This window comes from Onychostoma macrolepis, chromosome 05 (assembly GCF_012432095.1).
Source record: "Onychostoma macrolepis isolate SWU-2019 chromosome 05, ASM1243209v1, whole genome shotgun sequence".
Lineage (NCBI taxonomy): Eukaryota > Metazoa > Chordata > Actinopteri > Cypriniformes > Cyprinidae > Onychostoma > Onychostoma macrolepis.
In genome coordinates, this window is record NC_081159.1 from 41,230,710 (window position 1) to 41,258,261 (window position 27,552).

The window sequence follows — 27,552 nt, forward strand, 5'->3', positions numbered from 1 at the left end:
AAGGCTTTCATCATCTACAACATCATTTTAAGAGCATAATTGGTGATATGTTTAGTATGCATGTGTGAATCTGTCACGTTATTGCAAAATTAATCAAAACAAAATTCTTAGCCTCATTATCAGCCATCAGCTGTTCACGGGCCATGAACTATGAAAAAATGTTCAGCTCTGCTGTGCCCTGTCAGACACTGCTTAAACACAACTAAAAATTTATGTTTATTTCTCGAATAAGAAATGAACGTCATTATGGTATGATGGCATAATGATCATCATAAAAGCTTGATGATTAAGAATTTTTGATATCATGTGTCTGTAATGAGGTAGGGTTACTAGCTGATGGGGATAGTTTCTGAAAGGAAAGCGCCACCAATTTCATTCATCTACAGCAAAAGTTTAATTTGCAAGATAAAAAGCAATAGGCTTAAATCTTTTAAAAATTCATGTCTGTGGCATACTAATGATGGACCAACCGTGCACTCCGATCTCAGATAGTGGCTCTGTGTTCTTTTTGGCACATCTTTGTTCTGTATTTGTTTCTTATATAAGCTGCTGTTTTATAAGCTATTTGTTTTCATACTGTATGTGGAAAAATAATATGCATAGGGTGTTTTTTTTTTTCATATTACAACTCTTTCATCGGCTGTTTTTTTCCCCAGAGCTAACTGAAGTGAAATGACATGCCGTCAGGCAGAAACATGTCATTTTTCCATTCTTCTTCAAATATGATCTAAAATGCGTTTTATTTCAAAGCATTGACATTTGCAACTGTAGTTGCTAAGTTGGATTGCAGGCTACTGCAGAAGCTACTGACAGCCCAGAAGTCACTGCATAGTAGTTTGATTGGAATTATTTTGATGCTATTAAATGTCTTGATGGAGCAATTCATCCAGGCTAAAGCACCCGGTTTGTTTTGTGGTTTGTTTGCTGTAGCACTTTATAATCCTGAATCAACATTCATTGAACGATATTTTTTTCAAACAATCATAATCCAAACCCTACACTACCCATACAATCAGAGGGCTATTGGTTAAGAATTTTGTAACACAAGCAACAAAGGGCATTGATCCAGGAATGATTCATACTTGTGAAAAAGTCAACTTGAAATCAAAATGCACTTTCTTTTATTTTCTTAATGTACAATTCTTGTCTTATTGTAAGCGATTAGTTGGTGCACATTAACACAAACTAAAAATGTTTAAAAATGCAGTAACTTTGTTAACTTACTCTGCCTTTGAAACAACTTTCCTTTTCAGCTGATGTCACCAATCCCTCTTATTTTTCATCCCCTTCCCTCCATCTGCATGACTCCATTCTGGTATGTATTGCCATTTCACAATCTGATTGATTCCTAATGCATAAAATCAAGTCTTGTTCTACATTTGTTTCGTTGAATGCCCTATATTATGGAAGCAAACGGGTTGTAAATACAAGTTCATGTTGACTTTAAGCATGCATCTGTGTGGTTGTGAAAATGTGAAAATTTGACCAGATATATATATGAACTTCCAAATCCAAATTACAGAACAGAAACAGGTTATTTTGTTTCAATTGGCATTTTTAACTTCTCTCGGGTGTCTGAATTTCTAGCATGCAAGAAAATGAACTTATGAAATGGTTTCTCAGGTCAGTAAATGTATGACAGTGAATAACAGAACTCAGAACTAGAACAGCAGAGCTGAAGTCAGTCAGCGGACTCTGCCCCGGTTCAGACATGACTCGCTTAAGAGAAGGTTTCCAGAAGACACTATGGCCTACATTAGGGCATTTTCTTGCTTTTGCGAGGGTATTTACAGAATGCAGAAGTGGGACAGCGCTCAGGAGATAAAACAGCTCTGTGTACAGCAGAGGGAATCTCTGTTTTTTTCTTGAACGACCATGCAAAACACAAAAACACAGGCAGAGATCAAAACTGTCACGATTAAATATACCGTCATGTGCAAAGCAAGACTCACTCTTCACTAAAGCACACGCAACACTCCAATGCTTAGATACTTCACTCGCGTGTTGTTCCTAACCTGCATGACTTTGTCTTTGTTTAGCATGAAAAGTGATGCACTGATTGCCATATTTTCATCTTTAATTTCTTTTCAATGCATAATGCTTTTTATATGACTTCAGAAGACAGAAAGTCTTTATTTAAAAGGGGTATTCAATGTTGGCTTATTTATCTTTTCATGTTTATGTAAGCTATGGAAATGCTCTGAATATATAATGCAGCTTGTCCATCTCTACAAATGTCAGTGAAATCGATTCAACGGTTTTGCTTAGATGTGCATCTTATTTTAGTTTCTGTGACTGTACAAAGAGCATGAGTATTTTTAGTGAAGCAGGGCTTCATAAACCCAGGTTAAAAGCAGTGCTAACCCCCTTTCAGAATAAAAAGCATGAAACCTGACTCAACACAACCTCAACAGAGTTTCAAAAGAACATAAATCCAGCATTTATCATAGTAGGAAAAGCCTTAGAAAGTAATGATTTTAAGTGAGGATCATTTGAGTCAGTTTGCTTCATACGGCCTATAATGCACACAAGGTTGTTTGTTGTAGCTGATGAAGGCCTGAGAATTACCACTTTCCTGTTCCTTTGAGAATGTTCAAACACTGGTGTGCAAAATTAGCTCATAATTGCTGCGCAGTATTGCTCGCTGCTTTGTTTGTGGCTCCTATTAGTGTAATAACATGGAGAATGGTCTTAGAAAAGGTAGAATGAAAAGCAAAATGTCATTTATAATTCTGTGACCAAACACAGCTCAGTTTTAGACCCTTAACTCTATGAAATATTTGCAAATTTCAATAATTATCAGCAAGATCAAAACATTGCTGAAAAATATGCTGTAGATAATCTACTACATGCCTTCTGTCATCTGATTGACTGTTGTAGCAAGTAAAAGGCCTTTTAGTACATTGACGTCTTTACTCAGTTTTATAAAGTAAATGTAAAAACTTTTATATTGTTAGTAATATTTCAAGATGAACACTTGCTGGAAGGAAACAATTAAGCTTATATAATTTCATCAGAATTTCATCTTACTTTTTGGCCATATTATTATTAGCATCTGCACTAAATAGCACATTTTGCTTAATTTGGGCCTATGATTAAAATTAATGTGCTTTTACTTCATATTCTCTTTATATAATACTATATGAGCCATAAAAGCTTGATGCATCAAATATGATATTCATCAAAAAACACATATTCAAACTTTTTTTTTGTTTTAGATTTCATCTAAAAATTTAATAAACTGCTCAATTCAGGGGGAGGGGGAAATCTGGCTATTGCTTGATATGTCAGGCTTTAAAGGGTTGTTGCTGATATTATGGTTTACATTTTCAGACTTTCATAGTCATCTTTTCCATGGATAGTCTTTCTAGTTTAATGTCATGTTTAGCAGTTCCACATTTTCCATGCATTCTACCTTTAAATTAGTCATCGGAATGAGGAGTCATGCAGTTGCAAAGTCATAAAATATGAACGATTCACTTCACCGTCATTGAATGTTTTTTTTACAGAGCATTTCTTTCTTGTTTTTACCTCCCACACCTTTGGGGCCTTTGCATTTGTGGAGGCTAATTGGAATAGGCGTTGACCATAAGGCCTCGTCCAGGACCAGTTTCCTCAACCCCAGTCCTAATGGAATCGAGAGGAGGAAACTGATCTGGGATCAGAGGATCCAGGGTTATTTTACATCAACACAGATGGTGGTGGGTGAGGAGGCTGGTGTGTGGCTCATTCGATCCACGTCAGAGCCCAGAGAACACAAACAAGGCCGTGGATCAGCCGGGCTCCTGATGCTTCTAAGCTTGGGCTTACACAGCCATCGGAGCTCTGGAGCGGCCAACTCAACAGATTGGATAATCAGACGCCGCTGCTATCAGATGTAATCGAGCACAAATGTGAGGTTTAATGGATAATGTTGTTTGGGTAACGCAATTCGCCCATCTGGAAATGTGGTCGGCGTTCTGGACGCTTGTGATGCTTGTTTTTTTTTTTTTTTTTCAGTACATATACATTGGAGTAGAATGTGTCTGAGACCACATCGATTTTTTATATTCCTGAATAGAACGTTTTAGTCTTTCTTTCTAACTATCATTCTTCATCGTTCCTTCTTTCCTTCCTTCTTTTCTATCTTTCTTTCTATCCATCATTCTCCTTTCTTTCTTTCTTTCTTTCTTTCATGTAATTTCTTGTGTTTATTTTGTTTCTTTTTTATATTCCTGAAGAGCAAGTTTTAGAAAATTTTAACAAAATTGAGATGATTTTACATATACATATACACACACAGCGAGAGAGAGAGAGAGAGAGAGTATTTTCATTTAAGAAAACTTTAACTTTAACACCCTTGTATAGACAGTCAAATGTTTTATTGAAGCATAAGATGCTCTTTGGAAAATCTCAAATCATACTGGAGAACATGATCATCATAGGTTGTTTATGTCAGTTATGCATATCAATTTCATTCATTTACATGGTTATGCTGCTAAAATTATTTGTAATTGACAAGTCTGCATTGAATTTGAATGCAAAATGGAAGCATTTTCACTTGCAGTCTCAGACTTTGACCTCCACTGTATTTGACTGAGATTAGACCTGACCATGTAGCGGGATGAATTTTATATTCGTGATGTACATTTTTAGCACTTAATTTTGTTTGTTTTCTCCTCGAAAATCTTTTGTCCGTTCCAATAGCTCACTCTGTGAGTGTGTTTGTTTGAGAGCGATAAACAGCCCTGCGTTTGACACTCTCCCTCCCACCTGCTAAACATGACTCAGTGTGCTGGAGTCTAGATCTCAGCAAGACACGAGCTCAAAGTTAACATGCCAAACTCACACCTGCACATTAGGAGGCTCTCGCTCTTTCTCTCTCCACGCTTGCACGGATGTGTATTTTAATGGCTGCTGAACCAGCTTACAGTTCCACGAATTGACAAACCAGCTCGTGTTTGAGGATTGAGGATGTTGTGATATGAAGGCTATCATGTTTATTTCCCTCAGCGGTTACAGAAATCCGGTTCAGTTTGATCAAATCACTATCTATCTATCTATCTATCTATCTATCTATCTATCTATCTATCTATCTATCTATCTATCTATCTATCTATCTATCTATCTATCTATCTGTCTATCTGTCTGTCTGTCTGTCTGTCTGTCTGTCTGTCTGTCTGTCTGTCTGTCTGTCTTTTCTCATTCTATCATTCTTTTCATCTTTTCTTTTTTCCGTCCTTTTCTTTTTTTCTTTCTTTGTTTCCTTAGTTCTTTCTATTGTACATGATTTGTTTTTATCTATCGTTCATTTCACTGTTGCCTTTCTTTCTCTTTCCTTATATTTTTCTTGTTATTTCTTTCTTCAGTTATTCCTTTCTTCGTTCCTTCTTTTTTGTATCCATTGTTCTTTCCTAATTTTTTTCTATTTTTATCATCATTCTTTTTCTATCTTTCCCTTTCCATCATTTGTTCTTTCTTTCTTTGTTTGTCATTTCATTGCCATTGTTTGTTCTTTGTTTCCATTGTTCGTTCGTTTGTTCATTTGTTGTTTCTTTCTTTCTTTCTTTCTTTCTATAGAATGATTTTTTAATAATTGTTTATTCGCCATGAAAGATTGCACATACAAGGAATTATGGATTAAATATTAGTCTGGTATAACTTTATTTACTTCCATATATCAATTAACAAAGACATGTTTCCAACTAGATTTGACCATTTTTTTACTTCTTGCATTAAACATTTTGAATCTAATTGGCTATAATTGCTGTTTGGTTGAAATGATAGGTTTTCTGATTGGAAAAAAAAAAATCCCTTTTAAGCCATTTCAAAGCAAACACATAAATATTGAGAAATGCATCAAACGGCAAATCTCAAGTATCGAGATTCATCTAGTGGCCACAGTCTGGCTGTAAATTGATATTATATAAACTGCATCTCTCCGCTCAGCTTCCAGCGTCTGTGATAACAGCAGAACCCTTTAATCTGTTTGGTGAAATGGTTTGCTCTATTGATCCATAGTTCGGATGAATAGATTCAGGCTTGATTCATTGCCACCAGGCCCTGTTTGCACTTCCTAAATGGTGTTTATCTTGTGGCTGTCATGTGGCGTGACTGCAGGTTTACATAAGAGGAGCCAAGGAGTATGAAGTCAATTACCCTGCACCTCCACATCCTCTTTACAACACTGAGGTTATTTATCTGGAAAGTGACTCCTTTAAGTCAGAAACAAGTCAGACAGGGTGTTAGACATATGAGAGAGAAAGAAAGAGCATTGAATACAGACACATCTAAAGAGGATTGCTTCAGTCGCTGCAGTAGTGATACTGGTGATGCATATGTGATAACAGATATTGAAGTCATTGTTTTAGGCTACAGTAATGCAGCCATTTTCATTTTTTTCTTTGATTCATTTTCCTTTTGTTTCTCTCTTTTTTTTCTCAACTTCTGGGAACATTTTCCATCTTTTCTGTCCATGCAAAACCCACTAAAACACACTCAGGCAGGCTTTCTGTGAATGACAATACAAATTAAATTTGTCTAACCAAAGATTTATTCACTTACAGTGTTTAAGCTGATTTTAAAGTGCTGTAAATAGCTTCTTTTTTTAAATCCTTTTTTCCCCCAACTTCCCATCAAAACTCAACCATTCAGCAATGCTGATGTCAGAAAATTCAGACATAAAATGATTGACAGGCACAGAATGATCCTGATTGGCTAAAAAGCATAGGCCATGCCAATGTGCCTTTTGATTGGGAGACAATGATTGTCAGGCACATAATGTTTTTGATTGGCTAGTTTACAATATCTAATGTCTATCAGGTAGCGATATTTTTGTGGTTTAATAAGTTCACATGTTGCCACCTTCTATGGCACAGTGTATGGCAGTGTGTAAACATGACTTTAAAGATGACTTAAAGGAATAGTTCACCCAAACATTTGCTGAAAATGTACTCGCCCTCAGGCCATCCAGATTTGGAGGAATTTAGCATTACATCACTTGCTCACTAATGATCTAAATGGGTGCCGTCAGAATGAGAGTCCAAACAGCTGATAAAAACATCACAATAATCCACACCAGTCCAGTCCATCAGTTAACATCTGGTGAAGCGAAAAGCTGCATTCTTGCAAGAAATGAATCCATCTTTAAGATGCGTTAACTTTAACTTTCATTGCAGAGCATCCATTGGTGAGAAATTGATGGAATGATAAATTTCTCCAAATCTTTGATGAAGAAACAAACTCATCTACATCTTGGATGGCCTGAGGACGAGTGCATTTTCAGTAAATGCACATTTTTGGGAACTATTCCTATTTGAACTATTACTTTAATTGGCTAGATTTTGGCCAATTAGTTAAGTTTTGTCTGTTTGATTGTTTGTTTGTTTATTTATTATTGTATAAATATTATTTTTTTATTATATTTGTATTTGTGTTTTTTATGTTCCAAAAATAGCTTACTTTTAATATTCTATATATAATAACACAAAGTGGACAAATTGTGAGCACTGCAATGTCTGTGAGGAATAATTTGTCTTTTCTCTATAAAGCATAGCGAAAAAAATCCATCATTTGTTTACAGCCGCCAATGGCACCTTGCAGCGCATTCAGAAATGTATAATGCAAGGTTAAACGTCCAAACAAAATCACTCCAGAGACATATGTTTATCCAACAGTTAGTGTGGTTTAGGGGGCAAACAAACACACACTCCCGCTGTGGCGGTAAAGACACCGTAATTAATCACACATGCCCCAAAGGCATCCGTTTAGTGCTCGTTTCTTCCTCAACAACTGCCACCAAGAAAGTTCCATCCATTTCCATTTTGTTTCGTTAGCTGTTTTGAAGCGCATTGCCAAAGGATTTCATTACACTGATTTTGGTCGCCAAAACACAGAGTAAAGTACATTAACAGTCGCTTGATTACACAGAGATTATGGTCTGCGGTCAATAGCCATTGTGCCCTACAGCAATGCGCTTAGTTCCAAGGGGACGGTCCCTGCAATTAGTGTGTTGTACACCGCTTTCAATAAAACGCACCTGATAAATGGCGAATAACTAAAAATCTTTACAGAATTAACTGTGATACACTAGCTAGAGAGTCTCTTGGCTTCCAAAGAGACGATTCATTAGTCTGGCTAAAGAAAGCAGAATTTTTCTGTGTCCTTGAGATGAGTTTTGCTTATGGTTGGGCTTTATTTAGTGTTTTACCTCTAATGTATTTTATGTTGTTGATTGCCACAGAATAATTTGTAAAATCAAACTAAGATGCAATAAAAATTGTGCACTTAAAATGCACACTTACTGTTGTGCACTCTTAAAAAAAATTTTTAGGCGTCAATTTAAGATTTATGTATTTGAATTGCATATAAAATTGTCATCTTTTTAGATTACACATTTTTAACATAAACTACACTCTCAGAAATAAAGGTACAAAGGCTGTCACTGGGGAGGTACCTTTTCAAAAGGTACATATTTGTACCTAAATGGTCCATTTTGGTACCTTAAACATATTAGTACTTAAAATGTACATATTTGAACCTAATAGGTACAAAAGTGTACCTTTTGAAAAGATACCACCCCAGCGACAGCTTTTGTACCTTTATTTCTGAGAGCGTAATAAACTTAATGTGATGCATATCTGTCCTTCATATATAAATGAAACGAGTAAGAAACAAGTACGTTTTCTGCACTCCATAAAAATCATAGCATAGTTTATTTTTAACTATTTGCATCAATTTAAATAAAATCAAATACAAAAACAATTGTTCAAAAGTATGAACATTGTTAAAATACGGTTAGCTGTGGAACAATCAATATTCATTTAGTTAAAATATATGAGATGGAAATTTTGTATTCAATTCAGATACATCCTAAATTAGTAATATTTTACAAACTGAAGCACAAATCAAACCTTTTTTTTTTTTATGATTTGCGGTATGTCACATTTCTTTTTGAGATCTTAAATTTAATTTAATTTGAAATATTCCTTTACAGTTTGAATCTAGGTTTTAATATTTGCACAGCACACAAAATATGCTTTTCAGCAGTGATTTCACAGCTTAGCTTTTATCGCGTTCAGTTTGACGTTAAAGACATTCACACTATGCATAGTAAACAGGTTGACATGCGGCTGACAGAATAAAAGTGCAGAGGTTGATGATACACTGATTGTTGCTGTGAGGTGATGGACTGATACTGAACCTTATCTGTTTATTTCAGAGTGCTACTAATTCACTTCACTCTCACAAACAAGACTGAAAGAGCGAGTGAGGGATTGACCAGTCAGTGAGTAAGGACAAGATTAGGACTCTGCATTAGCATGCTTGTCACATGGACTGCTGACTCTAAATATGAGGCCAGTTCATTTCTGCATGATGAGCAGCTTATAGTCTAGCACACAGTTTACTTTCAGTTCACAGTGACACAAAAACATAGTATTGTTACAAAACAGATCCTGGGCACTGATTGGTCAATACCATTCCAGCCATAAAATCTACAAAGTAGTCATGCTGCTATGTCATGGGATATATATATATATATATATATATATATATATATATACTAGCATAAAAATGTGATTAACAAATACATTTTAAAGGAAAACGTGAATGTGACAACATTTCTGCAAAATGATTTGGTATTACATTACATTGTGAGGCACTTTTAAAGTGAAATGTCCAGAGAGTGGCGCTAAAAGATGAATGTGAATCTGGCAAAGTTTTATTGCATTGATTAAATGAAATGTCACTGAATGGCACTAAAACACTATCGCATTTGAAAATATAACCTACACTAAAAACACTAAACCTAACCGATTGTGTTAACAAAAGCAAACGTGCGATAAAAATGCATTACTGAAGCAACCATACAATTTTGTCTTTATTGAGTGTTGTAGAACCGAGTGCTGTACCGGGTGAGCTAATGAGCAAGTTTACTATGTCAGAAAAGTGTGAAATATGCTGCTGGTTATGTGATGCAAATGTTAAAACGTATTAGTTTACAATCATGCACTATGATTAAAGTGTTTTGAGGTCAAAACATAGAACGTATTATGTAAGGAAATGGTGCAAAAATTTGTGTTAATTAATCAATAATCTGTCACTGTAATCATAATTCATGTTTGTGTAGTTTATGTAATAATTATTTACCACTGTAATGATTCATTTGCAATCATACGTTAAACCCTACCCTAAACTTAACTGATAGTGTTAACAAAAGCAAGCAGGAGATAAAAATACATTCGATGAAGAAAACGTTCCATTTTAGCTTGCTTCTACACGTCTTTGCGCTCTTTAATTGAGTGATTTGACTTGCGTTTCTTTGGACTTGTACTCAACTGCTGTACCGTGCAAGTTTACTATATCAGAAAAACCAAAAATATGGAGCTGGTTATGTGACACAAACATCAAAATGTATTAGTTTACATATCATGCACTATGGTAGACATGTTTTGAGGTCATAACATAGTATTGTGCAAGGAAACAGTGCAATTGTTTATTAATCAATATTCTACCCTTCATCATTTGTGTGAAAAGGAATAAAAGTTGTTGGTGTTTCACTGCCACTCGTGTTTATTTCAGCTGGAAACTGCATTGAATTGAATGTACATTTTTGGAGTTTTGCAAAAAAATGTGGGTAGATAGAGGCTCGTCTTTCCAATGAACCTACGTTGGGTTTAGAAAAGCAGTAAGGCTCTTGAGGCCATGCAATGTTTTGAATGTAGTCACAGCTAAAAGGTTTGCAGATTCTGCTGTACATCATACCTAACAACATCCTTTAGCTGTGACTACATTCATGCATCTTGTTGATGACAGGTGCTATTACTTTTCTAACCGATTTTGCCTGGCAGACAATAAAATGGGGTGAAAAAAAATGTGAGACCTGAGCCATATAAAGAGGTGAGAATATCATGGAGACTTGAAGATAGGCTCTTTTGTCTTGGGCTAGAAAGCATCCACCTAGCAACAACACAGCAACATTTTCTTCTTCACTTTACAAATCTAGTTTAACATCCAGTACGCTGAAAATAATTTGGTTTAGGGTTTACTTTGAAACACTTTTGACAGCTAGAAATTTCACAAATAATTACAAAGAAATGGCAAATAACATTGAATTAAACATTACATTTTTAAGTAGAAAGTCTTAAATATATATTTTTTTATAGTGTATGCATGGTATGCACAATTTCTGTATGCATGTTAACTGGATGATGTACTAGAGGTTATTTATAAAAATGTGTAAAAAAATAAAATAAAATAAATTATACCACGATACAATACAAATTGTTTCAAAGCTGCCTCACAGTAAAAAGAGGAAAATAACCGAATCAATCGTGCAAACTTCATCAGATATGAAATTATTAGTGTCATTATGTTCAGTGTTGATTCAATTCAGTTCAATAACAGTGTCGATGTTGCAAAATGTATTAATTATGAAATGTTGAGGAGTCCTGTACGTTTGGTTCCCACAATGCAGTGCATCAATCTCTTAACTTCCATTTTGTGCCATTAATAAGCCCAAAATCCCATTCTAAACCCAGTACATTACAGAATACTGTAAAAGCAGCATGCAGTAGAATATATGTTGTTATAGAAAGCAGTGAGGACCTGTATAGTATGTGATTTCCAATGCCGTTCCCAGTGTCCCTAAAGCAAATGTATATATCATTTAGCTAAAGTAAGTGCAGCACCAGGTTTTTCTGAGTTTTGATGCACGACACCGGTGGCATTACATTGCTGTCCATCACACTCAAAAGTCAGCTTGTTGACTGCATGTTTCTCAAACCTGACAGCATGTCTCCTCCGGGGCTCGGTTGAGCAGAGAAAAATACGCTTGCCAAAACTCTCAGACGTGTCCATTTCTAAAGCATGCTGCCTCACGGGTTGCCCATAAACTTTCGCTGTCATGTTATCTGTGAGCTTCTGTTTTTAGAAGCATAAAGTCTGCGAACAATAATGATCTGATTTGCGTATAAATGAGATGGGCAACAAGATTGCCTTGATCCTGCACTTATAAACTGCTTGGATCGGCATCTTTCTTTGTAGATGCCCCGTACGCCCCGTATTTATAAACTGTCAGCTTCAAAGCGTGCCGGAAAGCTTGTTTTACTCTGCGAGGTTGCCCAGGAGAGATTCGCTGTTGCATTTCAAACAGCGCTGAAACTGTCAACCGAGTGTTTTCCACAAAGACTTAATTGCTTCATTTTAGGCAAACTTTGCGGTGCATGGTTTTGTTCTTAGTTGAAAACGCTTGAAGCACGTACGGGTTTAGAAATGACTCAGACTAGCTTGTACAAATTAACATGCATGGAAAAAGTAACAATTTATTTGCGCTTGTAAAGACAAATGTTCTGAATCGTAATTGTGAACAGCTTGTTATAGAAATAAATCATTATGCGTTAAGGTTATGCATATTTCAGATGCAAACCAAAATCACTGTTCAAAGAAAAGATCCTTGCTTGGGTAAATCAATGATGTTTAACCACTGGAAAGACAAGATATATGAAATTGCATTCTGCTAGTAAATGTGTGCTAGTCTAACGTCACAATGAAAACAATGTAGCAGAAAACAACAGAAAGAGGATAATGGCATAATTTTGTGTCATTACAATTGCAGTGATCAGTGCACCATCAAAGATGATTAGCCTTTTTTATAAAGATGCGTTCAGGATGGAGTCTTTAGCGCATGGAGTGGAGCACTGCATCATGCGATTATGATGTGTAAATGGCTTCTCACTTAATTTTATTCTCTTGTTGGTTTTATGTTTGTGTCTAAAGTCTCGTTTAAAGCAAGTCACTTCACTCTGTAGTCATTAAATGTTTGCTTGCTTATGCTGAAGCTCTTGAATTTGCTTTGGCTATTTTATTTCATAGATGCTAACATACAAAATTGCTTACCAGCAATGTAAAAATACATTAAATTCAATGTGATTTGCTGTGTGCAACCCATTTTCTTCTGTAATGTGAATAACTGTGTTTCACATGAAACGGGCATTCGACAAGAGAAAGTGTAGGATGGAACTTAATAAAACTTCAAAATTAAAAACTGAACATATGAAAATTCAAGCTAACGCTAAAATAATGCTGATAGCTAGATAGCATGCGCTAATGAATCATTCACAATAAGATCATGAATCATTTTATACAGTGTAGTGTCAATTTTGAAAATTGTTGTGGTAATGAAATAACTGCTCAGATTCATCTCAGATTTGAGTAAAAACTGTATGAATCAACTGAGCACCAGTAACTAAAAACAGCAACGTGAAGACGTGGACATCTGCTCTATGTATCTTAAAAAGCTGTATTCAGTTAACCAGGAAAAGGCAGAAAATTCATTTAACCTTACACTCAAATCCCCACAGAGTCTCAGAGTAATTAACACTGAAAGGTCATCTCAGAGAACGGATCTAAGAACACTTGGGGTAATTTTCAGATGTTCTTGTGAAGTGTGTCATTAATCAATCTCCTGCCTCATTTGGCTGTTGTCACCACATTTCTTAATCAAGCATTTGTCCTGTTTTAAACTGAAAAGAAACTTTACGAAAAGTGATTTATATTGCAAAATCGTCACTTGTGATTGTGCACAAGTTGCCATTGTGATGCTACATCACTGCATTAAAGCAACATTCCAATTTATGGATCTTTTGAGTGAATTACTTGAAACTACATAAAAACCCATTTTAGAACAACAGAATTCAGTAACAATTTAGATTAGGGAACACAAGTTGCTTACTAGCATGCATATTACTAGCATGTTTTTTTGTACTTATAAAGCACATATTATTGCCTTATTCTGCATGACCATATTCTAGATCCCTTAACCCTACCCCATACCTAAACTTAACTACTACAACAACCACCTTACTTACTATCAATAAGCAGCAAATTATAAATTATACAGTTTATTGAGGGAAACCTCTTAGTATTGTTATTTATTTATTTGTTTGTTTATTTTTATTTTTTGAGGGGATGTTAAAAGCTCATCTTTTTACATTTGTTGATTTGCCACCATTCTTGTGATTTGTGTTTCAACTGTAGAGTCTATACATGTGCAACCTTCAGAAACCATACCAGATAAATTTGTAAGCATTTGCTTTGAATGCACCTTTAGAAGCATTTAGGAAGCACAGTTGAACATAAAAATCTGAATGCATCAAGTTGTGTTTAATTTTTTGAAGTTAAAGCACGGCTCTCATTAAAAACAGCAGCAGAATTTGAATATCTGTTACAAAAACATTGTTTTATTTTTCTACTTCACTTTCAATCCCTAATAGTTTTCCAGAATGTTTCTAAAGTAGGCAAACACAATTGACCAGATGCCATAATTCATTTATTAAAATGACAAAACATTTTAAATGAATAAGTAAAAGACTTTTTGGTTAATGCACCCTCATATGTCAAGAAGCTGTAAGAGGCCAAGCATATATTTTTTCCTGTCTTTTCTCATTATCGTAATTTAATTTCTTTGAGGTCTTAACAAAAGATTTCTCATGATGGATGAGTTCGACACTAAATTATGTTGCTTGTTCTAATCTTAATGTGCAAAGGCACCACAAATTATGATTGATTGGCTTTTTGGTTGGTTTATTTATATATTTATTTAGGATATAATATAGTGGCTATATTTTATGTCAAATAGTTAAGCTCTTTTGCTTGGTATTTTCAGTTCAAAGGTCACAGCTTCTGGGGAATTACATCATCAGGGCTATTGATTATTTCACCACATTCCTCTTTTATTTTGGCTGTACTCTCACTTTATGAGAATAGAGATTCACACACATGTTTGTTTTTGTGAAAAGTGGGGACATCCCATAGGCATAATGGTTTTTATACTGTACAAACTGTATGTGCTATTGCCCTACACCATCCCTACACCTAAACCTACCCCTTACAGGAAGCTTTGTGCTATTTCAGATTTTCAATACACTCCATTCTGTGTGATTTATAAGCGTTTTGAAAAGTGGGGACATGGGGTAATGTCCTGAAAAGTCACCTTCTCCTTGTAATACCTGTCATACCCTTGTCATTATACAAATGTATGTCCTCATTTGTCACAAAACACACACACACACACACACACACACACACACACACAGGAGCTGTGCTGTGTTGATGACAAATGACTAGGCTGTCCCCCAGTGAACAAATTAAAGTGAGATTTAAACAGCTTTTAATGAGACTGTTGCCTTGATCGTGTGTGTGTGCATGTGTAAGTGTTTGCTTGTGAGAAGAAAAAAGGTGAGAACAAGACTGATGACCTTTAAAAGCATTTTACTTTAATGTTAAAGCTGTCACTTTTGCAGTTAATACACAGTGGATGCATATAAAGTAGGTAGGTAGGTAGATAGATAGATAGATAGATAGATAGATAGATAGATAGATAGATAGATAGATAGATAGATAGATAGATAGGGAATCAGTGAATCTATCTATCTATCTAAAATTCCCTAAAGCTTACTATAAAATTAAAATTAAAATGAAAACCAAAAATATAAAAATAAAAGCTAATTCATTATTAATAAATACAATGAGCGTTAATAAATAATGCTAAAATAATACAGACACTGTAAATAGATATTAATAGAAATAAGAGAAATAAAGCTCAAATTTAGTTTAAAAACACATAGGCTTTAAAAATGTAAATAGAGAGTAGTAATGTTGCATTGGCAACTAAATTAAATACATTTTAAGCTGAAGTACAAAAAAATGCTAAAAACTAAAATAACAATGAATTAAAGCTATAAAAAAAAAAAATTCTGATAAACGTCAAATTAAATTACAAATGGGACCCCCTTGAAAATGAGATGATGCATCTCAAAGGGTTTATCCCAAAGAATAAAATTGTTGCAACAATTAAAACATAAAAAAGCAATATTAATCAATACTACAGTAAATAATGCTAAGATAACAGGGATGAATGGATGGATGCATGCACGTCACAGACGAATGCTTTGTGTAAAGTGCAGGCTATTCTAAATATAAAGCATGTTGGTTAAAAAATAAAAAATAGATGAAAGATCTACACATAAAACCTCTCTTATGATTGATTCCATCTGTGGATTATTTAAGCGCTGCTTGAGAGCCTCAGGATTACCATCAGCTCTTTAATTCCAGAAGCTGAGGAAGGCGAGGAGGAAGATTCCGGAAATCTGTGATGTGTAATTAGTCCCCTTTGTGTCGGGCTGCTAAATCAGGCTAGCATTGTTATCCCATGTGAGACTCAGGCAGTGTATGTGACACGTATACATGCATGCATATAGTCTTCCTGCCACACACTTTTATTTAGAAGCACCTGGTGTCTGTAATCATATGCACTGCTGTAATATAGTGTAAAAAGAAGAGCTCTTAAAGGGGCTAAATACTAAAATACTTCATGTGCAGAGACAACTGTAACTAATCCATTTGTGTGTTGACTTCTTAAAGATATCTGTAATACCTGCTTGTAAATTCAATACATGTATAATGTAAACTTGGCATTCTCAGAATATGTCTTCGGTCTCACATTCGCAATATATAAATACACACTAACGAGTGTTTTAATTAAGCAGAAGCAGAATGATAGTGTAGTCCTGTTAGCTGTGACTCACTCTTATATAACTGTCAGACACTCAGAAGAGTCATTCATCAAAGACACCATGAACATGAGCAGCTTCAACTGTGTTTGAATCAAACATACTTTACATACTAGGTTTGTGCAATAAACAATCTGTGTTGTATGTCAGCAATAATATGAAAGTTATTAGGTTTTCATTCATAGCGACATGGTCACAGTTTAAAAACCCCCTGGTTATTGTATTCTTGTGTGTTTCAGAAGACACTCGTACCGAACGGGACAGGACATTGAGAACTGTGGCACATGCAGAGACTGCGCCTGTATCATATACAGGTAAGACACCATTATTTTCCATGTGTTTATGTGCAAAAATCCACAATTACATAAAGTATTTGCACAAATAAACTCAGTGGAAGTCATAATATGGAATGGAGTCTAAATGAATTGTCAATTTTAGGTCTTATGCAGGAGTTTGTGGGAAGGTGTTTAAGGAAATAACTGTCTGTGCTAATTAGTGAGTTGACTGCTACATATGAGCTCAACTATTAGTTTCAACTAGCTCAGCTATTATTTTCTGGTGAATAATACATTAGCATGAATAAAATGTGGTATTTTAGACTTGTCTAGGATGATACTATTGGTCTCAGGCAACAAGACACTTCACAGAGCGATGCATAAGTTTGCAAAAATTATGTAAAAATCAGCTGGTTCTAAACTGGTGTGTTTATATGTTTATATACTGTGTGTGTGTGTGTGTGTGTGTGTGTATATATTTCTGTGTTTTTCTGCCTCTTTCTGATTGGCTGAGAGCCTTTTCCAGCCATGCAATATTCTAGTGGTAACAGAACTCCAACCGCTTCACCATTTGTATCATTCCGCTTGTGGAGTTTCTCACAGCGAGTGTCATGGCGGATCCCAAATCCACTTTAATTTCATAAATAATACTGTTTTTGTGTCATGGAATGTAGTTTGAAGAGATTTTAGGTGAGAATGTAGTTGTTTAGACTTCAAATATGCAGTTTGTTAAAAAGGATAATATCTATTTGAAAATTTGCTTTATCATTTTCGGAGATGTGAGCTTCAGAGTGTCAGTGGCTGTTCAGCGCTTATGAACCCGCCGAGAGCAATAAGTTTTCAATGAAGCACCTCAGCATTCCTTTGTTACTAGTTCTAAAGTGACGTTTTGGAATTAGTAACAGAGGCTTGTGGTCAGCTGTTGTTTCTTATGTATTTACACACTCAGACCATCATCTGGAGTATAAATCCAATATCATACTCGTAGCCGTGCGATATGGCTGTATATCAGCACACTGTGGTTACCTATGGCCAAATCACAGCCGCGCTGATATACAGCCATATTGCACTGCTACGAGTGTGATATTGTTCATATTTGAACCAGTCTTAAGTGTAAATTTTCCGAAATTGAGATTTATAAACCATCTGAAAGCTGAATAAATAAGCTTTCCATTGATGTATGGTTTGTTAGGATCGGACAACATTTGGCCGAGATACAACTATTTGAAAATCTAGAATCTGAAGGTGCAAAAAAAAATCTAAATATTGAGAAAATCGCCTTTAAAGTTGTCCAAATTAAGTTATTAGCAATGCATATTACTTATCAAAAGTGAAGTTTTTATACATTTACGGTATATTACATCTATATTAATTATTTTATTAATATAATATAATTTTTAATTGTCATATGTTTGAAGCAAGACAAATATGGCAGAAAACAAAAAAGTTTCCTAAAATGTGTATTTTCTTCCAAGAGCATCAAACCAGGTCTAGGTACTAAACTCAAACCAGTTGAGAACTATACGCTTTACACAATTCTGTGAATCTGTCTCAGTTCACTTGGAAACAATATCATGTTTACAAGTTCCCAGTCTGCTACTATGAGGGCTTCCAAGGAAAATATCGCTGCATTTGGCAAAGTCTGTGAGGTTTGTGCCATCGCGTCTTTGAAATATATTCAACAGTTTTGTTTGAGACAGTAGCAAGTAAACAAGCCAAGTGTCCTTGAGCGTGGCTTTATGTTTTTCGACTGCGCTTTTAGGGCTGTATCTGATTTACCTGTACCCAAACAAGTCATCGTACATATCGGTCAGACAGTCTTAAAATGAACGATTCTTGATTCAATGTGCTGCAATGTGGATCAGATGTTCAAAAGTCTGGCTATGTGAGACTAAATCTAAATGAGTGTCTGGAAAGCAATGGTAGTTTGCCAATGCGATATATAAAGTTAGTAGAGCCTGTACAGCTGATTTCTTTTGGAAGAAAAACAAGTGGATGAAATCTGTGATAGTGTGTGTCGCACCGCACCAGACCTGATCAGCTGGGTGGCTGAAACCTCCAGGCGTGTGAATCAGTGTTCAGAGCGCTGAGGAAGATCCAGGTGGACATTCAGGAAGTTTCCTTCTCCCCATGAGCCCAAGGTATAATTGCCTGGGCTTATGTAACCTCCCCCACTGCACAAGGTCTACCAAAATCAATAACAGCAGCCCACGTCACTACACATTTTCATCTGCTCCAGCCCAGAATGAAGGTGTGAATAACACTCCCAGAGGAGCCCTGGAGAATCACAAACACTCGCACGCACACATATATGAGTGTATGTGGTTTGATTAAATTAGGAAGGGGCAGAGTGACACAGAAGACAATAATATTCACTAAAAGTCAATATTTGCAACCCATTTACTTTTTGCATGCTCTTAAATATAAAGTATCCAAAAGGGTTTCTTGCAGTGGTGCCTTAAAGCAGTGGTTTTCAAACTTTTTTAAGAGCAAGCCTATTTTTCTCTTTTTAAATTGACACGACCTATATATATAGAAAGAAAGAAAAGAAACACAGAAGGAAGGAAAGACAACCGCGCTACAGACCGATCTCCAGTCCCACCGTAGAGCTCTGCACTGTAAAAAAATAAAAAAAGTTGAGCGAACTTAAAAAAACATTTTTTACCAGCTTCAGCAGATTTTTGAGTTTGCTCAACTTGTTTTTGTGGGAGATTCTCAAATTTTTGTTGTATAAACTTAAAACAACAAGTTGAGAAATCTCAAAAATCTGCTGAAGTTTGTTGCCTTAAAATTTTAAGTTGGCTCAACATTTTTTTTTTACAGTGTGGAAGGATGCTCTGTTCCAAAATCAAATCTGTCGGTGCTTCTGAAATTAGCGAGGGCGCTTGCCTTCATGCACATCTATTCTGACATATTTTGTCCAGTCCATAGTTATGATTATCACAATATCATTGTGATTTCGACAGAATATGCGGATGTCACTTCCAAAAGTTTGTTGCAAGTACGCCACATTGGTCCTCTTAGCAGCATGAAAAACGAAACTTTTATTCAAATTCTGAACCGTCCAAGTGTATATACAGCAAAGAAAGTGCGCAAAGTGCGCTTCCTTAAAAAGCTGTCACTCATTTCAGTTTATCGCAATCTCTAATTCTGCTATAATCAATGAATCTGTAAACACGGCACAATTAATCTCTTACTTACATCACCTCTACACTTTGTTTGTTATAATCAGAGGATTCGTGTCGCGAGATTCCAGAACTCTGGACTGAACAAGAACACTCGCGTTCTGAGCGGTGAGTGTATTCTGACTCACTAAAACTCCTCTGATTGTCCATTGAGTTATAGAAATCAACAGATATGTCTCTGATTTCCCCTTTTGAGCCTGTAGACATAGGAGAGAATGGCTCGAAGGGAGGTAACCTTGCCCTAACATCTTCCTCCACCTCCTCACTCTCATTCTCACTCCCAACAGATGTACCCACTACCACACTGCCCACCGCTGCACCCTCCTTTGCTGGCAAACCGAGTACATTCAACTCCACTATCGGTTAGATCTAATCTCCCCCTTACGAGACTGTTTTCCTACCGCAATCTGGAAAATATTTGCTATCACCAACAAATCATCCTTCTTACATCTAATTGTTTTCTAAAAACGTCTTCAAATAAGACCTGGGTTATTTATTTAAAACATAAAGTGGATCAATTTTGATTTCATGTTGACATCAAAGATTTTTCTTTCAAGCTAATATATGGGCTTGTTTAAGGAGATTTAATTATCTTGATTTTGTTCATTGGGAATTGATTTGATTGTGAAATGGATGTTACTTACTGGTTAAGAAGTACGCACAATAAGAAGGAGCACAATAAGACCTGGTTCATTTATTTAGAACATAAAGCATATCTATTTTGATTTCACATTGGTAGATAAAATCAGTTGAACTTGCCAAGTTAATATCTTATTTAAGGGGACTTAATGGAGTTCTCTGTTTTACTGAAGTATCAACCTTGTCTCAAATGTTTCTCCTAAAATTCCTTGGGAGACATAAAGACACAAATGAGTTAAAATCAATGTGAAACTTAGTGCAACCCATTTACCCTTTTTAATGTGATGGTTTCCTGAGGGAAAGGAGGTTTAGTAAGAACAAATGTAGGGCAGAACTTGTAGAATTAGTAATTGATTTGATTGTGAAATATGGGTGTGAAAATGAAGCCAGGCAGTTGGAAAAGGCTGTTTGAAAAGTATGACGGAGCACAATAAGATCTGGATCATGTTTTAAAAATGTAAAGTGGAACAATTTTAATTTTATGTTGACCTCAAAGATAAAAGCAGTTACTGTACACTTTGCAGAGCTAATATCTGGACCTATTTGAGGAGACTTAATGGAGTTCTCATTTATGTTTATTTGAAGTATCAACTTTGTCTCCGTTTCTTTTAAAATTCCTTGCAAGAAAAAAAATAAAAATAAAATAAAAGAGTAAGAGTAGCTGTAAAATGAATGTGGCGTATAGAACCCAGATTATTTGCTCATGGATGAATTTGATAAGAAATGTTTGAGTTCATGCTGAGATCTCTGATTTTGAATGCACAATTTAGTTTCTTGGGAAATATGGGCACAGATTTCGTCTGAAGCTCTAGTACAGAGCTTAATTATTTTTAATTCATAATAATTATTAAAACACTAAGTGATGTATTATGTTTATGAGTACAAATGCAATTAAATGCAATATGTTTTATGGGCATTTTAGTTTGTTACAGCGTATAAGCAGTTTTGCTACTGTGTTAGTTCTAATCTAATCTGGGCCCTGAAGCAAAACCAGTTGAATAGACATTTTAGATATATAGGAGATGTTGTTTGTCATTTTTATTTCCTGCGAGTATCATCTGTTGATGTCCAGTTTATGCATCATCCTATAGACAGCACCAGATGCGCATATGCTGGACTTTTAAGGCTGTCTGTACTAGAATCAGTCAGTTAATAGGAAAGGAGATTGTTCAGAATGATGAGCACTGGCAGCCTGGCATTGAGGACGGGGATCCACGTCTGTGAGCTCAAAAGCACAGAAACAGATGAGCTGAGAGTGAGACAGAGAGGTAGAGAGTTGCCAGGTCCCTGCTGAGATCCGAGGAAGAAAGAGAGAGACAAAAAAGGAACACGTCCAAGTCTGAGTGCGACTCCATCTGTGGGGGGAAATGAAAGCGAACCTGTGCTTCAAGAGCTGGCGACTGAGAGACGCAGGTATGGAGGAAGAAAGCGGGAGATGGAAAGGATAAATTTAGAGAGATTACAGGCTAGATATTTTCTCTTGTGTCTACCCAGAGGGTGATCTAAATATTAATGTTGTGTGCGAGTGTTGGGGTTTCCTGACAGTGAAGCACTCAGTACCAACAACGTGCTGGTCGCCTCGGCTTATCACGGCACTACTAGTTGGTAGACCGAATAACAACCTTAGCCTGGTTTAATCTGTTGTTTTCAGCAGGGAAAATGATTCCTAAACTGCTATTAAACTTTTCTAAACTGCGTCATATTCCAATATTACAACAGAAGTGCATCCTATAAGTACCTGGAGATCATAGGCTAAGCCCATTTATCTGTTGACCCTAGAACTGTCTCTGGACCTGGTTATCCTGCGCTGAGGCTTCAGTACAACTGAACTATTGAGTGTGAGAGACTCAATAGAGAGTATTACAGAGAAAATGAGAGAAGTGGACAAGAGCCTAGCTGCTTGTGTGAGTGTGAGGGGAAAACACCAGCTTCCTGTACCGGTGGGAAATTAAATCATAATAATGTCTTTTCATGTTGAATCCTCCATGAACTGAGGAAGAAGATAAAGGAAGATGTTTTAGTATTGGATAAAGGCTTTGCACATTGTGCTTTTTGGGTCTCCTGATGCTAGTCACGTTTTAGGTTTTTGGAAGGTTTAATCTGTGGAAAGGTTATGATGAAGGAGTGAAGATAACTGTTAGATATGAGATGTGCACAGGTTTTCACATTGTCTCGGTTTGTCAGATTAATAGCCTACTATAGCTTAAAATGTAATGATACTAGCTTTACTGCTGTTTTTTTTTTTTTTTTTTTAAGTGAAGTGACATACGGCCAAGTATGGTGACCCATACTCGGAATTTGTGCTCTGCATTTAACCCATCCAACATGCGCACACACACAGCAGTGAACACACACATACACCGTGAACACACACCCGGAGCAGTGGGCAGCCATTTATGCTGTGGCGCCCGGGGAGCAGTTGGAGGTTCGGTGCCTTGCCTCAGTCGTGGTATTGAGGGTGGAGAGAGCGCTGGACATTCACTCCCCCCACCTACAATTCCTGCTGGCCCGAGACTCGAACTTGCAACCTTTTGGATTACGAGTCCGACTCTCTAACCATTAGGCCACGACTTCCCCCATGTGAACATAGTTCATAAATGTACACACTACAAGAATTTTTTTTTTTTTAGAAAAACAGAAACAGTGCTTGAAGTTTATATACATTTCCCTCAACCCTAAAACACAACACAACGCAATGCGTAATTTAAAATATGGATGAAACAGCTGGGAAAAATCAATACAGAAAAATCCCTTCATAATAACAATACATTTTCTGCTATTTTTAGACTTGTATTAGATGAGACAAAAAATTAAGTTATAAAATTCAGTTGATTATTGCTGTTTATACAGTATATACAGCTGTGAAGTTTTACAAGTACTTGTTCAAGGATTCTATTAAATGTATATATTTAATGTTATATAATAAATATTATTAACACTAATGAACGTATTATTATTATAAAACTGATTATTCAACAATAAGAAAGAGACTGGGCAAAAATGGCATCCATGGGAGAGTTCCAAGGCAAAAGCCATTGCTGACCAAAAAGAACACAAAGGCTCGCCTCACATTTGCCCAAAAATATCTTGATTATCCCCAAGACTTTTTGGTAAATATTTTGTGGACTGATGAGACAAAAGTTGATTTTTTTGGAAGATGTGTGTCCCGTTCCATCTGGCATAAAACCAACACAGAATTTCATAAAAAGAACATCATACCAACAGTCAAACATGGTGGTGGTAGTGTGATGGTCTGGTGCTGCTTTGCAGCTTCAGAACCTGGATGACTTGACATAATTGATGGAACCATGAATTCTGCGCACTATCAGAAAATCCTGAAGGAGAATGTCCAGCCATCAGTTCGTGACCTCAAGCTCAAGTGCACTTGGGTTATGCAGCAGGACAATGATTCCAAACACAGCAGCAAGTCCACCTCTGAATGTCTCAAGAAAAACAAAATTAAGGTTTTGGAGTGGCCAAGTCAAAGTCCGAACTTTAATCCAATTGAAATGCTGTGGCATGACCTTAAACAGTCCATTCATGCTTGAAAACCCTCCAATATGGCTGAATTAAAACAATTCTGCAAGAGGAGTGGGCCAAAATTCCTCCACAGCGATGTGAAAGACTCATTGCCAGTTATCGCAAATGCTTGATTGCAGTTGTTGCTGCAAAGGGTGGCACGACCAGTTATCAGATTTAGGGGGCACTTACTTTTTCACGTAGGGCCAGGCAGGTTTGGACAGCTTTTTTCCCTTAATAAATGAAATCATTATTTCAAAACTGCATTTTGTAAGCACTATATAAATGAAGGTGACTTGACTTGATGATCTGAATCTTTTAAGTGTGACAAATATGCAAAAAATAAATAAAAAAAAAACAAGCAAAAAAAATAAACAGGAAGGGGGCAAAAACCTTTTCACGGCACTATGTGTGTGTATATATATCAACACACATATAAATATACATATACACATATACATACATATATATATATATTGTAAGGTCTGTTTTGGGGTTCATGTCTTTTATTTTGATATTTTGCCTTGTTTCCTGTTCTTTCCATGTGCTCCCTTAGTCTGTGTGTCATGTTCTCATTGGTTATTGTCTTGTCATGTGATTATCAGTTCTGTCTGCTCATTGGTTGCTTTAGTCATGTGTCTCTTCTCTCATTGGTTTGTTCATGTCATGTGAGCCTTTTTGTTTGCTATATGTAGCCCATTTGGTTCAATTGTCTCTCGTGGTGTATTGAAGTTGTAAACCGCTGTCGGTGAGTCAAGTCTAGTCTGTTTCATGCCAAGTCAAGTTTGTGTCAAGTCAAATCAAGTCAAGTCTGTTCGGATTATGTTTGTATTCTTGGATTACTTTTGTAAATAAACTGCACTTGGGTTCTCACTACGATCGCCTTCAGTGGACTGAATCATTACACACACACACACACACACACACACACACACACACACACACACACACACACATACAGTATATATATATTAGTTAGTTTTTATTTTGTTAATATGTTCATTAGTTTTAATAATATTTATTATATTACATTAAATATATAACATTTAATAGTTTACTCTAACAATTACTTATAAAACTTCACAGCTATATTAACTTTATCTGAATATGAATATGATATTACTTTTTCACTTGCTTATTTCTGTTGTTTTCTCCCTTTCATTAGTTTTAATAATATTTTATGTTATATTAAATATATCATACAGTTTGCTAGAACCATTACACTCTTAAAAATAAAGGTGCTTAAAAGGTCTTTACAGCGATGCCATAGAAGAACCATTTTTGGTTCCACAAAGAACCATTCAGTCAAAGGTTCTTTAAAGTACCATCTCTTTCTTACCTTTTTATAATCTGAAGAACCTTCTTTCGCCACAAAGAACCTTTTGTGAAACAGAATGGTTCTTCAGATGTTGAAGGTTCTTTATGGAACCATTTAGACAAAAAAGGTTCTTCTATGGCATCGTGAAGCACCTTTATTTTTAAGAGTGTACTTATTGTAAAAAGTACAATATTTAGGTATTTTGAGTTACATTTTATTACTATATAAATTTAAAACGCTTAAATATTATTATTTTATCCTATACTTTTTTATTATACTGATTTGTAAAAATGATATCATTAATTGATACTTTTTAGATTGGATTTTTAAGTGGATTACATTCTATTGCATAATTTTTTCTGCTATTGTATCAAAATTGCACAACTGATATTGAGAATTGTGAAAATGTACTGGCATTGCTATCGACTACTGAATATAAACCCTAGTGTGCATATCTTTCTTGTTCCTTCATTTTCATTGATTTCCTAAAACTCTGGCCCATTTTTCCATTAGAGATGCACTTCCCCACAGATATACATAGACTCCATTTATTTAATATTTATGGTGCTCTCGCTGCATATTAATAAACAGGTTCAAATGTATGGTAGGCTGCTGCGTTACTACAATAAATGCAATTGTGGAGTGACAGGCAGGGGAAAAAAAACGATAGACTCTTCCATTTAGGTGTCTATATGAGCGCTCCGGGCCCCTGGAGTCCATATAGAGCAGCCTAATCAGATTCCAGAGGGGACGGAGCGCAGAATGAAACCTGCTCCTGCCTCTTCTTGTCCAAAGCCTCAGGGAGAGAGATTTGTATGAGGTACCTGGTGACAGACTGCCTCATTTCAGCCCAGCTTCGCTCATGGCCAGACACGACATTCTTTCTCAGCCTCATCCATGGCACTTCACGTGCTGAATCGGAAATGTGTCATTTATCTAGAGTAGCTCCCGAAAGGGTAGAGTCACTTAAATGGACACTGAATGATGCTGTTTACAGATTGACTTGTGGCTGGTACATTCGAAATACATTCAGATATATGGGTTATCTCATTCTCATGGCTATATCGATATCCTCTGAAGGCCTTTAAATGACAGGGGTTAAATGAATGGATGAATGAATGAAGCCTCTTTTCCAACATTTTGACCGTTCAACTTTGCATTTCAACACAAAACGTGTTGTCTTATTTACTAACCACTTGCAATCCGATTTCAACTATAGGCACTAACTGCACTGGAATTGCACTGTGAGCATTTAGATTAACTCATTGTCTTTCTTTTCTTGGCAAACACACTTCCTTTCTATGTAAACTAGGCTTTATAGTATGTTATATCTATTTATTGTAGAATGCACTGTATTAATTTAAGTCAACTCCATTAATTTATGTTGCTCTATTAGTATGCATTTTGTCGTGATTTTGGGATTAGTTCATCAAATGATATGAAAGAGCATTGTAATTGTGCATATATGCAGACACACATGCTTTGGAGCTTTACATACAAGACTTTTTTTTTCCTTTTTTTTAAAAGAAATTAATCCTAAATATAATTGTAAATAATTTTATATATTAATATTTAATATTATCATATTTACAGTACATGGTTATTTAGTATATATATATAGTATATATATAAAACAGTTCAACTAACAACTTCAACAATTGCTTGTAAAACATATTTTACAAGTACAACATTTCAGTATTTCGGATTAGATACTTTTGTAGGATTTTAATTTATTATTATTATTTACATTTGTAATGTTCTAAATATGTCCATTTCAAGTAAATGATGACCAACTTGATTAACGTTTTATTCATCAAGGAATCCTTAAAATAAACTGATCTGTGTTTCCTTAAAACATTAAGAAGCATAACTGTTTTTGACATTGATAATAATGAAAAATGTTAGATATTAGAATATTAGAGTGATTTCTGAAGGTTCACTGAAGACTGGAGTAATGATGCTGAAAATTCAGCTTTGCATCACAGGAAGAAATTATATTTTAAAATATATTTAATTCAAATGCAGCCTTGGTGAGCATAAGAGACCTATTCCAAAACATAACTTAA

The 27,552-nt window shown here is 35.6% G+C and overlaps 1 protein-coding gene across 11 annotated transcripts in view; it reads left to right on the forward strand.

Moving 5' to 3' along the window:
• Positions 1 to 27,552, forward strand: part of LOC131541514 (mucin-2) — a 118,759-nt gene that overhangs the window by 43,091 nt on the left and 48,116 nt on the right. For 6 of the 11 annotated variants that reach the window (XM_058777284.1, XM_058777286.1, XM_058777285.1 and 3 more), the window contains one exon: positions 16,790 to 16,864. In XM_058777284.1, the coding sequence (XP_058633267.1) occupies positions 16,790 to 16,864 (75 nt within the window). Of the gene's footprint in view, positions 1 to 1,253; positions 1,316 to 16,789; positions 16,865 to 27,552 lie in introns of those variants that run through there. The other 5 variants (XR_009271526.1, XR_009271528.1, XR_009271527.1 and 2 more) reach the window with 4 other exon arrangements.